At 35.7% G+C, this 15,933-nt stretch overlaps 1 protein-coding gene across 2 annotated transcripts in view; it reads right to left on the reverse strand.

Moving 5' to 3' along the window:
• The window catches only part of TNKS2 (tankyrase, TRF1-interacting ankyrin-related ADP-ribose polymerase 2), a 48,999-nt gene that overhangs the window by 19,731 nt on the left and 13,335 nt on the right, over positions 1-15,933 (reverse strand). Inside the window, exons 11-18 of one of the 2 annotated variants that reach the window (XM_010842205.1) lie at positions 13,544-13,715; positions 11,435-11,514; positions 8,257-8,402; positions 7,398-7,563; positions 6,654-6,873; positions 3,910-4,019; positions 3,038-3,226; positions 725-977 (exon numbers count right to left, since the gene is read on the reverse strand). In XM_010842205.1, coding sequence (XP_010840507.1) covers positions 725-977; positions 3,038-3,226; positions 3,910-4,019; positions 6,654-6,873; positions 7,398-7,563; positions 8,257-8,402; positions 11,435-11,514; positions 13,544-13,715 — 1,336 coding nt within the window. The remainder of the gene's footprint in view (positions 1-724; positions 978-3,037; positions 3,227-3,909; positions 4,020-6,653; positions 6,874-7,397; positions 7,564-8,256; positions 8,403-11,434; positions 11,515-13,543; positions 13,716-15,933) is intronic. The other variant, XM_010842206.1, reaches the window with a different exon arrangement.

Here is a 15,933-nt window from a genome sequence, read left to right on the forward strand (position 1 = left end):
GAGGACTTCCATGGCGGTCCAGTGGTTAAGACTCTGCAGTCCCAATGCAGGGGCCACAGGTTCAATCCCTAGTCAGGGAACTAAGAGCCCATATACGTGCTGCCATACCAAAAAAAAAAAGTGAAAAAAGGTATAAAATTTCATCATTAAAAGAAAGGGCTAACCAAGGAGGCACTCACATGTTACAAAGAAATCTTTTCTTTTTTAAAAATTTATTTTTAATTGTATCTTTAAAATAAGTTTTCATACAGCTTAAACTAATATAATATTATATGTCAATTATACCTGAATGTAAAAATGAAAGTTTCCCTATCTTAGGGTAAAGAGACTGTAGGTATATGTGTCTTTTTATTTTCTTTTTTGGCAGCACCATGTGGCTAGTGGGATCTTAGTTACCCAATTAGGGACTGAAACAAGGCCCATGGCAGTGAAACTGTCAAGTCCTAATCACTGGACTACCACAGAATTCCTTTCCTTTAAAAAAAAAAAAAAAAAACTCAAAATTATAATACGCTGGAAGAGATAAATAAAGGCATAGTACTCAACCAAAAGGATTTCTATAGCTTTCAAAAAGGTTGTTTACATCTAAAGAGTAGGTTAACATTAGAACCTCATCAAGTCTGAACGTAGAGGGAGAAAGTTTCATTAGAATTCAATAATATTAAAAATGATTTTTCAGCAATCCAATATCAGTTATTTTGGCTGATATTGGCTGATATCTCACCTTCCTTTTTCTCCAAACTGGAAGCACCCTCTGTTCCACTTGAACTGACTACTGAAGATAGCTCAGAAAAACTGCCAGACAAATTGTCGAGACTGCTGGCTGCAGAAAGGCTTGATGGGCTGGATGGACCTGAAGACAGAGCATCTGCGGTGGCTGCTGGGCCTCTCATGCCATTGAGCACTTGCGGTTTATAACACGAAGGCAGAGCTGAAGGGGGCATGGCTGCTGTCAGGAGGGCACTGACATCATCTGCCTGGAGTAGATGTCAGATGGAGATGAAATCCGCAGTAAGCAGGTGTAAAACTCTACTATACCCAACAGAATGCATTAAAAAAAGAGACAAAGCCCTAGCAGATTCGCACTAGAATTGCTTATATAAAGATGATTATTTTAAAAAGTGAAGCAAATAAGTGATATTCAGCTAAACTGTTATTAAATGTAAAACAGAATATAGAACATATACTCTGAGGCATACAAAATAGAAATTTAAGATGTGGCAAAGCAAGAAAAAAAATCCTAAGACATCATGATTGAAAAGTACTGTAATTAATTTTAGAAATATAAACTTTAAAAAGTAAGATCTGAAAACTTTTAAAGGCATTCTGAAGTAATTCGATCTATGTGGAACTTTAGCAAACAGAATGATGGTTGATTTTTTGGGGAAAAATTTCAGCAACATATTTGTTTCTCAAAATCGAACATCTGGAAGGGTAGGGAACAAGGATATAATTTTAATCAAATATGCCAGAATGGAAAAAAATCCCCAAATTTACTGGTATATTAATTTAATTAGTAACAAATACTATTCTTTCGGTGGCTCAGTGGTAAAGAATCCGCCTGGCAAGCAGGAGACGTGGGTTCAATCCCTGGGTTGGGAATATCCCCTGGAGAAGGAAATGGAACCCACTCTAGTATTCTTGCTTGGGAAATCCCATAGACAGAGGAGCCTGGTGGGCTATAGGCCATAGGGTCCCAAAAGAGTCAGACATGACTTAGCAATTAAACAACAACTATTTTTTTACAATGCTCAATTAAGACACCAAGTAATTAACATTCAGCAAGAAGTAATCAGGACTTATTTTCATGGCTTGTCATTTATACTGCCTTTTCAATCCTCATCTTCTTTCCCTGAATCTGAGGACTCCCATGACACTCATAGTTGGTATGTAACATTTAAAAATAATAATAGCACAATTTATTGGATGCCTCTTATGTACCTGAGAGCATGAGGTATATCCCCTCATTTAATTCTCACATTAACCAAATACATTTTACCTCCATTTACAGATTAGGTAACTGAGGCTTTGAGGTTAAGCAACCTGCAAAACCATACAACTGTTAAGTGGTAGAGCTAAAATTCTAAGGCAGGTCTGTTTGACTCTAAAGCCCAAGCATGTTCTCTAGGGCACCCTGTTTCAATGTCACTTAATTATATCTAGTGGACTAACACATGGGTGGACTGAATTAAAAAAAGTTCACTTCTAAGTTAGCTTGGAACTGGAAGGACATTTCCCTTAAGAAATAATCTTGCAAATACAGTTGAGCTGTCAGCCTGCTTAGAAAATTCTATCCAACCAGCTGAACTAAATTTCAGTTTCTCAATGTAACTTGCAACCATGGACTCTCTCGGTAGAAAGCAATCTGCAAGACAGACTCTCTCCTTCTCCATCTCAAGAAGAATTTCCTCTCCCTTTCCCTCTACTGCTCTGGGTCAGTGTCCTCAGGGGCAGAGGCAAGAGAGGCACCTGAGTCACAGTGGCCGCAGCAGAGGCTGGAGGCCACAGTGTAGACACATGTAGGAATTTTCTCAGGAGAGGAAACGGAAAAAGGACTTCCCACAGAAAACTGGAGGAACAAACTTGTTTCATGAACGGTTTTGGCGGGGTATGCAATAAAACCTTTGAGATGAGACAGTGTTTGGAGGGAAGAAAATGTCTATAAACCAGGCTCTGCAGCTGCATGCTGGAGGCAACGCTCCCGGCTGGGTGGTTCATAAAGACCCCCGGGCCCATACTATCTTGTGCCCCTTGAACGCTGTTCATGAAGTGCCCTGCCTGCTTGTTTCCCAACTACTGTAAGCAGTATACCTTATACTTCTTTTTCCCATTTCTAAAAGTACTCAGCTTACAAAAACTGATAATTCTACTATTTACTTATTATATTTTAATACCAAAGAGATCCAAAATTTAAACCAAGCTAAACGCCAGATTTTGCCACATTCACCAAGAAAACATTTTATATATATATATATGCCAAGGGAATTTTCAGAACGTCAGGAAAGCACTGAGATTTTTCAAAAATCCCATCACTTACTGAAACTAAATCTAAAGGTGTTTGTCCTTCCTGATTTTTAAGAGTTGGATCAGCTCCATGGGCCAATAATAACGCACAAAGCTGTGTTCGTCCCTTCTGGGCTGCCTCGTGCAAAGGTGTGAAAGCCCATTTGTCCGTAGCATTGACACACGCATTATATTTTATTAGCAAAGCTGCTACATCTACATGCTGTAGAAGAAAATAAACCTGTTATAGTCTGAATTATTACTTTATTATATTGTAGTTCTTAAAAAGACACTAGCTATACTCTAGAAATGAAAAACTGTGTTTTTTCTCCATCAAAATTTATGGGCTACTGATTAGAAATTACAGTAGTAGACATTTATATAACTTGAGAAAATATCCAGAAAATAGATAATACTACACAGAAAGAAACTAAACTAATGGAACTTTAACAATATCTCATTTAGGTATTATAACTGCTAAACATCAATTTATAAACCTGCAGCCTTCCTTAATTAATCAACTGAAGATGTTCAATACTGATGATTAATATTCAAGGCTATTAAATATAAGTCAGAAACAATGCATCTGATCTCAACAGATTTGTATGACCCCAGTGGATTTTCTGGGTACCAACAAATAAACAAAATCACTAACATCTCACTGAAAATAAGAGATGTGTGCTGAGGAAGGTAAAATAACGGAAGACAAAACGTCCATGTCAGACAGCAAGCTCCCCGCAAGCTACAACAGCCTGAGAATGGAAACTTAGAGGTTATTTACTCTTTAGCGCTCATATTTACTTCTCTGTAAAATGAGAAAGTCAAACTAAATTTCCTTTGCATTGTAACACTGATTTTCACTGAGAAAACTGCTGGCATTTTAAAAGCTAACATGAAAGAACTTACGCCGTAAGACGCTGCATTGTGTAAAGGGATAAGTCCTCCTTTGTCCTGAGCATTCACATCAGCTCCATGCTGTAGGAGATACTCCGCAACTTCTAAATTATTATAACCAGCTAATTCAGGAAAGAAGTAAAATTACTTTTATTTGTTAATATAAAAATAGCTACATATATATATATATATTTCTAAAAGATAGGATTTTTAAAATAAGAGATTTGATAGAAATCTCAAATTCTCCAATGGAATCTACTAAAGATTTAGCTTATGAAAAAAATTGCCCACTGGCCTCAAGTTGGAAATTTTCAGTGATGAAATTCATTTCTTTTTGAGATTCTAAAGCTATATTGGCTGATTTACTTAAATAGCTCCTTTTAAAACCTTCTTACCAAAGTCCCTGCCTTCATGGTTATTGTATATACAACTTCCTGAACTCAGGTAAATGGTCTCAAGGCTGCAAGCAAAAGGCATCCAATCATACAAAAGCGAAGTTAGGAACAGAAGTGGCTGGCAGAACAGAAGACAACATATCAGTGGGTCTCAGGGTCCCATTTCCTCAGAATATCACAAAGACATGCTTTTTGTCAGAGAGAATGTAAGTGTACACATCTCTATGGGCAGCAGAATCTACTGCTGCTAAAGCCATGAAGTAGTAAAACTGAGTATTTTATAAATGTACTATAATCCCCCAGCTGTCATCTTGGGAACCGACAGCTATCTTAGTATGTGTTCTTGGTAAAAAAAAAAAAAAAAAAAAAAAAAAGATGTATTGATATACTGTATCTGACACATAATCATAGTTCGAAAGCAAATCTGGAATTTAACTTTGCCAACATAAAATCAGCTGTCACTTGAAACTTTAAAATAGTTCAAAATATATAATTCATTCACTTTTACTGCAGTTTTCAGCCTTTTGCTGAGACATCGAAAGCAAAAAAAAAAAAAAATTTCAGTAAGATCAAGAAAAACAAAACTACCGTAAGCTAAATACACCAAATCCAAAAGTCCTTCCATGTCTCAAAGCATAATACTACGTAAGTGAGAAACGTTCTGTGTGTACAATGTATTTGCCACTTACAAAGATAACACAGACTTACAAAGTAATAGTGTTCTAGATAAGCTACCATTCAAAGCCTAATGTAAATAATTATGCACAGCACAATCCCAATCTGAGATCAGGCCACATTTTGTCTTACATAGACTACTAACTCCACTTCCAAAATGCTCTAAAAGACACAGAGATGGAGTAATTCTTTCCCTTGGCCTGTGGGGTCCCAACTCACACGGGGTCATAATTTAAAGGTCTAAACCACAAACACTAAAATGATCTCTTATGGGACTTAGCTGGTGGAAATGGCTGGGACTCTGTGCTTCCATTGCAGGGGGCCTGGGTTTGATACCTGGTTGGGAAACTAAGATCCTGCATGCCACACCAGGCATGGCCAAAAAATAAACAGAAACTCCCTAGGAACATAGTTGCTCACAATGTGAGACTGAAAGGAACTGAGAGAAGAGCACTTCCCACACTACACAAAGTGGCAGAAACACCTGCATTCCTTTTTTCTCTTTTTAAACCATGTATATTTATATTAATCTGTATGGGTCAAACATGCCTATGATGCAACTCCACTAAAAGACTAGTAGCTCAGTAATTTTAATGACCCATTCCCTAGCAACTTTTTCTTCTTTTTTTAAAGGTATATGAATTTTTATTTAAAAATTGTTATTATTTTTTGGCCACGAGGCTTGTTGGGATCTTAGTTCTCTGATCCGGGACGGAACCCATGCCCCTGCAGTGGAAGCACAGAGTCTTAACCTCTAGACTGCCAGGGAAGTCCTGCTGGCACCTTCAATGCAGCTCAGAAAGCTGTACTGAAATCACAGTGCTGCACTTCATGCAGTGAAGACAAAGACAGACCGTGCCAGTTTCATGAGCGAAAACTCAGAACAAAAGTTAGATACTCAACTATAGCCCCCAAATTTCATATGGTGAAGCCCTAATCATTAGTACCTTAGAATGTGACTGTACTTGAAGATAAGGCCTTTTAAGAGGTAATTCAGTTAAAACAAGGCCGTGAGGGTCAGCCCTAATTCAACGTGACTGCTGTCCTTATAAGAGCAGAAGTTAGGACATAGAGACACCAGAGATGCACATATACACAGAAAAGGCCACGTGAGGACTCAAAGAGAAGGTGGCCATCTGCAAGCCAAGGACTGGGGCCTCAGTAAAAACCAATCCTGCCAACATTTCCAAAGCTGAGAAAATACATGTCTGTTGTTTAAGCCACCTAGTCTGTGGTAATTTGTTAAGGCAGGCCTTACAAACTAATACAAAAAATAACAAGAATTTTATGTCACTTGTGGAAGTGTAAAGACTTTTTTCTGCTTCTGTTTAACAACTATCATTAGAAGAATTGAAAATTTTAACTTTCCATCAGGAAGGCTGACTCAGGCATATTTTTAAAGCTTCTATAGCGAAAACACATTCACCAAAGATGATTCAAACAACATGATAACCTGGAATAAAGGTTCTAAAGCACATGGAGACTGGCAAAGCTGCTTCCAATTATTCTTACTGAATGTAAATTGCTATACTAAAGAGAGCATGGCCCTGTACAAACACTCTAGTGTATACGGTATTAGAAGACACCTGATTCGAATCTTTCAAATTTACTTACAGGAAATATTTTACTCAGGTAAAATGAATCTTAGATGTGCCAGCCTAAATCTGTGACACTTCGTTCACCTACCTGCTAAATGTAAGGGTGTTGAATGCCGGCCTTGGGTATCACGGCAGTTTACATTATCTGGTGAAGACAGCTTCTTTACTCTGGCCAAACAGCCCTTCTTGGCAGCATCCAATAAAGCTGCATCTCCCCGAAGCAGATCCTGAATATCTGTATCTCCTTCTTTCACCAGATCCAAAGGGGTGTTTCCATCTCTGTTTTTCTTTGTGGGGTCTGCACCATGCTGGGCATGTGAAAAACAGAAAGGGAAGATTTAGCTTAAGTTTGCCTTTGGATAACAAAAAAATAGTCAATCTATTTTATACAGACACTTAAAGGTTAACATGACTATTAACAATGTTAATACACAAAAAATTACAATAAAAAAGACACTTAAATATTACTGAGCTTTAATAATGCAAGAATATAACCAAAATTTTAAACTACATTCAAAACAAAGTAGTATTTCATTAAAAATTACCTTTCACATATGCTATTTTGTTTTCACAAACATTTCAACGTTTGTATAAGGTATAAATTTAACTGCAGTCTTGTTTTTACTGTAAAATACCTACAGATACCAACGTACTATCAATTTCATTAGTGCTAAATAAACCTGGCTTATAGTGTTCATGACATTTATTCTGAAGTCTAGGTACACAATTAGAGTTTTGCTTCCTATCCCTTTACTATTAAAGTTTGGAGCTACAAGTAATATAATAAACATATTCTACATTATATACCCTGTTCATAAATACTTCAATATACCTGAAGCAGAAGTTTGCAAATTTCATATTTTCCTTTGGCTGCAGCTTCATGTAAAGGTGTAAATTTCCATAAGTCAGCTACATTAACTACTGCTCCATGCTTAACAAGAAGCTCTGCAACTTCATAATGTCCATAAGAACATGCATTGTGCAAAGGTACAAGGCCTCTGAAATGAAAAGTTAAATAAAAAACACAACACAAAGATATATTTTAATTTAAATAACTACACAGAGATGATAAAGTTATTGACTTATTCAAGAAATTCTACTGATTTTAATTTATAGAACATAAATTTATTGTAAGCAGAAATGGAATTACTTTGACAGGGGCAGAGAGGAAATTTTTAAAATATTTAAAATTGCAGAGACCATAACAAGCATCTATTTTGCAATATCTAGGGTTAAGAATTATATATTTTTATTTATTTTAATCTTTTTTTCTCTTTTGGCCACATATCAGTTTATGGGATTTTAGTTCCCTGACCAGGGACTGAGTTGAACCTGGGGCCATGGCAGTGAGAACCACTGAACCAACAGGGGATTCCCAAGAAGTTTTTTTTTTTTTTAAATTAATATAAACTGGAAGAAATCAAGTATCCTCAATGCAAACTATTTACTACATTAAAAATCAGTATCACACTACTGTTGCAATCTCTTTGGCTATTATAAAATAACAAGGCATTAAGCAACTAAGTCTTCATAAAAATACTTGGTAAAAATCATAAAATTTTAACTGAAATTAAGAAGTATATTTAAGCCAATGTTGGAGAACAGACTTCTCTGAAAATAAAAGAACCACCGTCTCATAAAAATGTTTTCAGATTTTCCTAAGAAGGTCAGATAAAGGCACTGGTACTTGCCCTTTGTCTTTCGCATGCACGTCAGCTCCGTGTTGCAGCAGATATTCCACCACAGACACCCGATTATAGCCAGCTGCAAAATGGAGCGGTGTAGACTGACGTCCTTCAATGTCTCTGCAGTTGACACTCTGAACAGTACACAATTTCTGTAGGATGCAAGACACATGATGCTGTATATTCTGACTTCTTGTTTTCATTCATCTAGTAGAAATTTCAAATGCCTGATTTATTTTGTCTCATCAAATTTCTCAGACACTCTCTATTTATTCTTATTTCATTTTGTCCTTTATTGGCAATCCCTCTGGTCCTCTTATCTGTAATCATCTTCTTTTGTGAAAGCTAGTGGGTAAATTTTATTATTACGATTACTACTATTAACATAAAGGTAATGTAAGTACCAGTTAGCAACAGTAATTTCCATTTGGTGGCAAATATATATACAGATACATGGGATCACAGAAGCATTGGCATCACCTGGGAACTTGTTAAAAACTCAGATTCTCAGACGCTCCAACCTACTGAATCAGAATCTGTATTCTGACATGATCTCCAGGTGATCTGTAAACACATTAAAAGTCTGAGGAGTACTGTTCTAGAACAGTGGTTCTCAAGTTTTCATGTGCATTGGGTCCAGTCTCCAGATGTCTGGGACTGGGCCTGAGAAGTTGCATTTCTAACAAGCTCCATATGATGCTGATGCTGACTGTCAAGGCATTACACCTAGAGAATTATACTGTACTATACGGAATGAATGAATGGACAGAATGCTATTGGTTATGCACCATCCTTGGGAGAATTAAGAAGTCACTCTCAAGTTCTTACGTTTTTTTGGTTGTTGTTGTTTAGATGAGGAAGCTTGACTGAGAGAGGCTGTAACACTCAAAATACTCAAGGGTATTTTGCATGAAAAGTATGAATATTTGAGGAAAGAAAGCAGCACAGATAATAAATCATGGTGTTTAAAAAAAAAGTCAAAAGAATATTTTAGAATAAAAGAATATTAGTAAAAATCCTTTCTCTTTTTTACTAGCCTATCCTAAAAGCAGAGATAAGCTAAGCCTAATAAACCAAAGGAGCCAGGGATCAGTGGATTTACCTCAACGGGTTTAATAGCAGGTCTGATAACGCTATTCAGTGGCTTTCCACACGAGAGCCTGTTAGATACACACATTCAGCATTCTACCACTGATAAAGGGTGTTTTGTGGGTCTGAAGTCGGCTCTAGGGAGTAAGTATTTTCAACACGTATAAAGTGCTGCTGCTAGATTCAGTAGTTATCACTGGCCACTCTAACTCCCTAGCTCTCAAGTTTAATTTTGTCCATTCAGAGAAGTTTTCTAATAGTAGGTTTCTAAGTATCTAGCCTGACAGCTCACCAGTAAACAAACACAAGCAAGCACATAATCAAGTGTTCACTGGGAAACATGCAGGTGGTATTGCAGGGACAGAAAGGCTGACGGAGATAAATTTCCAGTGAGTGACTTTAAAAGTAGAGGTAAGGGAAGACAGCCTAATGCCTATCACAGGGAGAGAAGAAGGTCCTCCTCAATTAAATGGCATTATTTCATTCTCTAAGTGCAATTCCTGCACCCAGTCTTATCCTCACTTCATCTGTTTCTTCCTATAGTTTTCTTCTATCTTTATGAAAACAAAGTCTGGTTTTTAATAGTAGGTGTACTGAACATAGTTTTATGCTCTTTAATATATGTAAATGGATGAGCATTACAATTTTTTATCACCACCTCCACCCAACACACATAAAAATCAGCTACCTGACTTTAACTCCACCTGCCCATCTAACACAACTTATCATTTCCTCCAAGAACAAACAGCTCACTACCCTTGAGTGTTTTGTTTTTCTGTAAGTCATTCATTAGCCAGTAAGAGAAACAAGTCAAATAATAAAACTGCATAATAGCATTTTTCTTTCAAAACAATGAAATCTGAAGTTACCTGGAGATGACTGTACTATCTACACAGATAAAGCGGGAGGAAAAGAGCACATGGACTTTTAAAAATCAACTTTCAGAAATCTCTTGATTTAAAAGCACAGTGAATAAATATCCTCAGAGCTCAAGTTCTGATGAGACCATCATTCACATTGTTTTATTCTCAAGAAATCTAAAATTTACTTTGTGGGGTAGGTCTGTTCAGGATTAAGAACACCATAGAGAAATACAGTGAAACTGCTTCAAATGGAGACTTCTGCCATGAATCAAATCAGTAATTTTAGCTTTTAATAAAACTTATTACCTATCAATGCTCCCTCAAATAGGACCAAGCATTTTTTTGAAAGTCTGTTGTGGGAGGAGGACACAACAGGGCTTCTTCCCTCCTACTAGCTTTGGAAATTGAAATTAACATTGTTTTACTAAAGAATTATTTAATCATGAAACATGCTGAGTTAATTTTAATTTATATTAGTTGACTTGAAAAACAGTCTTGCTCTTTCAAAATTTCAATCTTCTGGATTATATACCTGGATATACTAATATAGTTTCTGTAGGAACAGGAATATCTGGTATAGGCAGTAAGACATTACATATGATTATATATCACATAAATACGTATGTATTACAGTAAAAGCAAAATTTGAGGAAAGGTTATTCTATGGAAGAACATTATAGGAGATGGGCCACAGAAGGGCTCAGGATGGCTCTTCTGAAAAAGAAAAAAACATTTCAATCCAGATAAATTGAGGATTATTGGGAGACAGTGGCTCTGAAAAGTGGTGACACTGTGTTATTACTATATTTAAACACTGGGTCCTCACAGAGGTAGAGGAGGCAAAGAAATCAGAATAAACATACAGACAGAGGGATACACTGTTTAGTTTTCTTCCCTTCCTGTTTTATGTATCAAATGTAAACAAGAAGAGACAATAATTCATATAGTTCATTCTTTTAAAGGGACAAATGAATAGGTTCTTTAAACAAAATGCATTCCCATAAACACGTCATTATCTAAATTTATAACTGTGATATATTTACCGAGATGTGTGTGATACTAGTTTCTTTCATTACTCAATGATCCTTATTTGCAGAGCAGAACTAATTAGCATTATTTACCTTTTAAGACAATGCACATATAAATAACTAGGTTTTTTTAACAGTACAGATTCATTAAACACTGTCAAAATAAAAACCCAATGTTAAAAAAACCATAAGATCATGTCTTACTTTTACGGTTTCTACATCTCCAGCCTTTGCAGCTTCCAGCAACTGTCTGTCTGCCTCTGAATTACCTAATGGGATACCCTCTAAAAAGAAAAAAAAAAAAAAGGAAGAGAGAGAATGAAAGAGTGATTAACTTCTATTTGGAAGATGGGACCGACCAAGTTTTAAGGGAGGCATCTTATCTCAGAGTTCCTTTTACAGTTTGATGGCAATTATGTAGGAAATCTCCATAGTAGTACGGGAAAAGCAGTATAAACTTTTTTGAAACATCACATATGTGAAATGTATATAGATATGAATAATAACTATAAAATGAGATTTAAGCAATATAACGGAATATAAAATAGATAACAAAAGATTACTCTATAATGAAGTCAGTGACTGGTGGTAAAGTATTAAATAAGGAGAGCAACAGCTAGACATCTACCCATGGTTCTGCCGTTGACTAGCTATCTGAATTGGAACAAGTCACTTGAACTTTCTGGGCCTCAGATTGTTCCAGTTCTAAAAAGACAGACGTTGGATTAGAAACAAGTGAAGTTATTTTCAGGTCTGAAACTCTATGTTTTATAGCTCATTTTAAATCTCATAAGAAAGGAAGAAAACATATACCTTGTATCTCAGAACAAATAAACTTCAGATGGGTTAAACCTTAAAAATATTTTAAAAAATAGGTGAATATTTATTTTGAAATAGAAAAGCATCCTAAAGCAGTACATCAAAGGCAGAACCAAAAAAATATCTGATTTGGAAAAATATCTGTCAGACAACAACATAGCACTAACAAAATTATAGGCAAAGAAAAAATTGGAAAAAATACTGCAGCATACACCTTAGAAATGCAAATTAAAATGATATACTGGGCTTTTCTTTCATCCATTAGTGGACAAAGAGCAAATGAAGGAGTTACACTGTCAATATTTCTATAATTTGCATTTTAAAAAGCACCTATTATTTCTGTAATACAAACATACACAAACACACTCACCCAAGGAAATTATAAAGAATCATAATATCTGAGGCTGACAAGGAAAACTGGTCCTGTCATACACTATTAATAGGAATGTAAAATGGTACATAACAGCCTTTCTAGGAGATGATTTAACAATTATGTTAACCTTGACTCGGAAATTCCACTTAAAGAAACTCATTGGAAAAGTAATGTATAGCATTAACATAAAATTAGGAAGACTGTCAATGTCCATCACTAGGTAACTGAACAGAACTAATGCTATTACCCTCAACTCTGACACTGAAACAAATGCATGGTAAATGGGAAAGTAAAGGCAATTTTGAGAGCAGTCTTGTAGTTCAGAATTTTAGAAGTTCCCAGGAGATCTTATTAATCTGCCTTCGTCTATTCAAGCAGTGTTTTTCTCAAAATGTGGCTTCTAAACCACAGGCTTAAGGATCATCAAGGGGGACTATTAAAGGTACAAAACGCTTGGTCTGTTACATTTCTTCTCATTTGAGCTTTGAGGTGTCAGACGTTCTATTAATTTCTAGTAAAATACAGAGATGTAGGCAAAGACACTTTGAAATTATGGGACCAGGTTTCTTTTATTTATCTTTAATTGGAAGGGACCAGATTTCTAGGCTGAAATGTTTAACCTATGCCAAATGTGTAGATATTGAATATAAATTGATTTGATTTTTAAATGCAATGAATATCAGTGTATTCAAACATAAGTCAAATAGTTGGTTACCTTGTACAGATTCTATATGCCTTATATGAAGGATCTAGAAAAGAGTGAAGAGGCAGGACTGGTCTCTAGAGCATTATTTATAGCTCTGGTTGCTCTACTGGAGATATCTACCCTTTTCAGTTTTCCTCTCTTTAAAAAGAAATGGCAACTATTACATCTCACTCTTAAAACCTTTCTAGATAAAAGCTTAAGAGCCAGCTATTTACTCAGCAAAGATCAGTAGCAAACACTACTGGGAAAACATTAAAGACTTAACAACATGCGGGCATTGACTACAATGAGCTGATCAAGAAGAAGTAACAGCCAATAATTTTGAAAATTTATCTTTTTACTACCAACTCCTACATGATATATGAAAAAATTTATAAGTTAATTGAAAAAATAATTTCATCGAAGTATTCAATACCTTGAAGAAGTTGCTGCACATTTTCATTTCCCATCTGTAAGGCAGTAAAGCCCTGAAGGGATATAATGTTAGGATCACACCCATAGCTCAGGAGTAAGCGGCAGGTTTGCAGATGACCACAATGTGCAGCTCTGTGCAAAGAAGTCTGACCGAGATTATCCAGAGCATTAACCTTAACAATCAGAAAAAATGGAAATTAGCCAGTGGTATAAAATTTAAAATGCTCTAATTATGGGTTCAGGTTCAACACTTGTTATTAACTTAAAAATGCTCAAGTATTCTCTTATGAAGACTATTATCCAGTGGCAAATAAACTATTTTCTCTCAAATTTAGAGTACAAATTCACCAATTCATGAAGGCCGACATCAGGAGACCCAATTTTGGATTAAAAGTTTAAGGTGTTGAATAATAGTTGTGTTTAGCATTAAAGCACTCATAGATTCATCGCATTTATAGACACTGCCTAAGGTCTAATGCATGTATTTTTAAGGATCACTGAGGTGCAGAAATGTCGAGACTAACCCCAAGATAACAGATAACAAAGTCAGACACTAAATCAGCATTAAAATTCTTATTTCTATTGGCTTAATCTTCTATCTTATCATTTAAAATACAATCTGTACAAAGACACTACAGTATATTCACACAATGGAATATTCTCAGCAATAAAAAGAATTATTGTTACTGCTGAATCGCCAAAACATTAACCTGAGTGAAAAAAAGTTAGACACAAAAGAGTCAATGAATACTGTACGATCTCATGGACATGAAGGTCCAAAGTGGCAAATCAATCTACTGTAGAAAAAATCAAAATGGTTGTTGCCTCTAGGCAAGGAGACTGCCTTGGATGGGATACTGTCTCTGCCATGTGGTTATGTTCTCTATCTTCAAGAGTTTTGGTTACACAGGTGTTTGCATTAGGCAAAATTCAGTAAATGTACATTTAAGAGCTGTATATTTCATTGTACGTAAATTCCACATCCAAACAAAAACTACAAACAAATACTGACCTCTAGTTGATGCCTACTAAAAGAATTTAGGGAGGTGTGTATAGTAACTTGCAAATTACTTTGAAGTGTGTCAAAAAATGTAAGATACTGATAAGAGGGAAAAATTGCTGGATATGTAAGAAAACAGTATGGTGAACAGCTAGTGGTAGAATTCATATGGCAAGTATATAGTTACACTCTGTAAAACTCTCTCAACTTGGCTGTATTTTTGAAAAATTTCATAGTAATAATTAAAAAAATCTTCGGTAAGACCCCTTCTATCTCATTCCCAACCCACCAACTCCCTCCCCTGCCACCCTGGAAAATAATCCTTCAAAACGTAACTGAAAAATAAAATTCCTCAGTAATTATGTGACCACTAGTGTGTTTTAAGACATTATCCAATTCACATTCATGGAACTGGAGAACATCTGAACAGGATTATATAGTAAGATTTTCTCAATAATTCTAAAAGTAACCTACAAAAAGCTAGTCTCCATGCTTACAGAATCAGAAAAATCAACTTAAAATGCTCAGAGCAACTAATCTATTTATTCATGAACTCACATTCACTGAAACCGTGAACTATATCCACTTGAAAACTTTATTTGGGTGCCATTCTGTGTCAATATTAGGGGACCAACTTGTCCTAGTTTGGCTGGGATATTTCTGGTTTTAGCACTTAAAGTCCTGTGTTCCCAGAAATCCCTCAGTTTGGGGATTAGGATGGTTGGTCACCCTAGCCAAGATTGTTTCATTGAGTTATACAACTCAAATTCAATATGCATCCAGATAGTCTTCAAGTAACACACCACATGTAAGAAAAGAAGCAATCAACAAAAAGTTATAGAACAGACAGACAAATGAGATATGCCAAGCAGTCAAGCAGAAATAAACTTTATTTTTTTAATACTTTACAATAGGAAAGATTGAAATTATACATTATCAAGAATTCCCCCAAATAAGAGAGAAATTATTAGGACACTGAGAAGCAACATTAAAAAAAACTGCAGAATTTGAAGTGGTTCCTTGAGTGGAAATCCAAGAAAGGACAGCTTAGAAAATCGTTCTGCCAAGTTCACTTAGAGAAGAGCCAGCTCGTCTATTATGTAATGTATTTCTACCAAGATTTTGTTTGAAGAAGACAAGGATCTGTGGCTAAGAAAACTGTGAAAACCATTGAATTAAATGACTGTTATCTCTTCCAATCTGGGATGCTATGTGTATTGTTTATTGAGAATTTTTTTTTAAGTTCCTGGGTAAGAAATGATGACTTTTAGCCTTGATGAAAACCTAACTATTCCATGAATACAATGCTTTATCTTCTTTAAGTCTACTTGACTTTTTTGGCGGTACAGCTGATATATATTATCTAAGCTTACGGTGCCCAACACAGTGAC

Source organism: Bison bison, unplaced genomic scaffold, assembly GCF_000754665.1.
Source record: "Bison bison bison isolate TAMUID 2011002044 unplaced genomic scaffold, Bison_UMD1.0 scf7180017864172, whole genome shotgun sequence".
NCBI classification, from domain to species: Eukaryota; Metazoa; Chordata; class Mammalia; order Artiodactyla; family Bovidae; genus Bison; species Bison bison.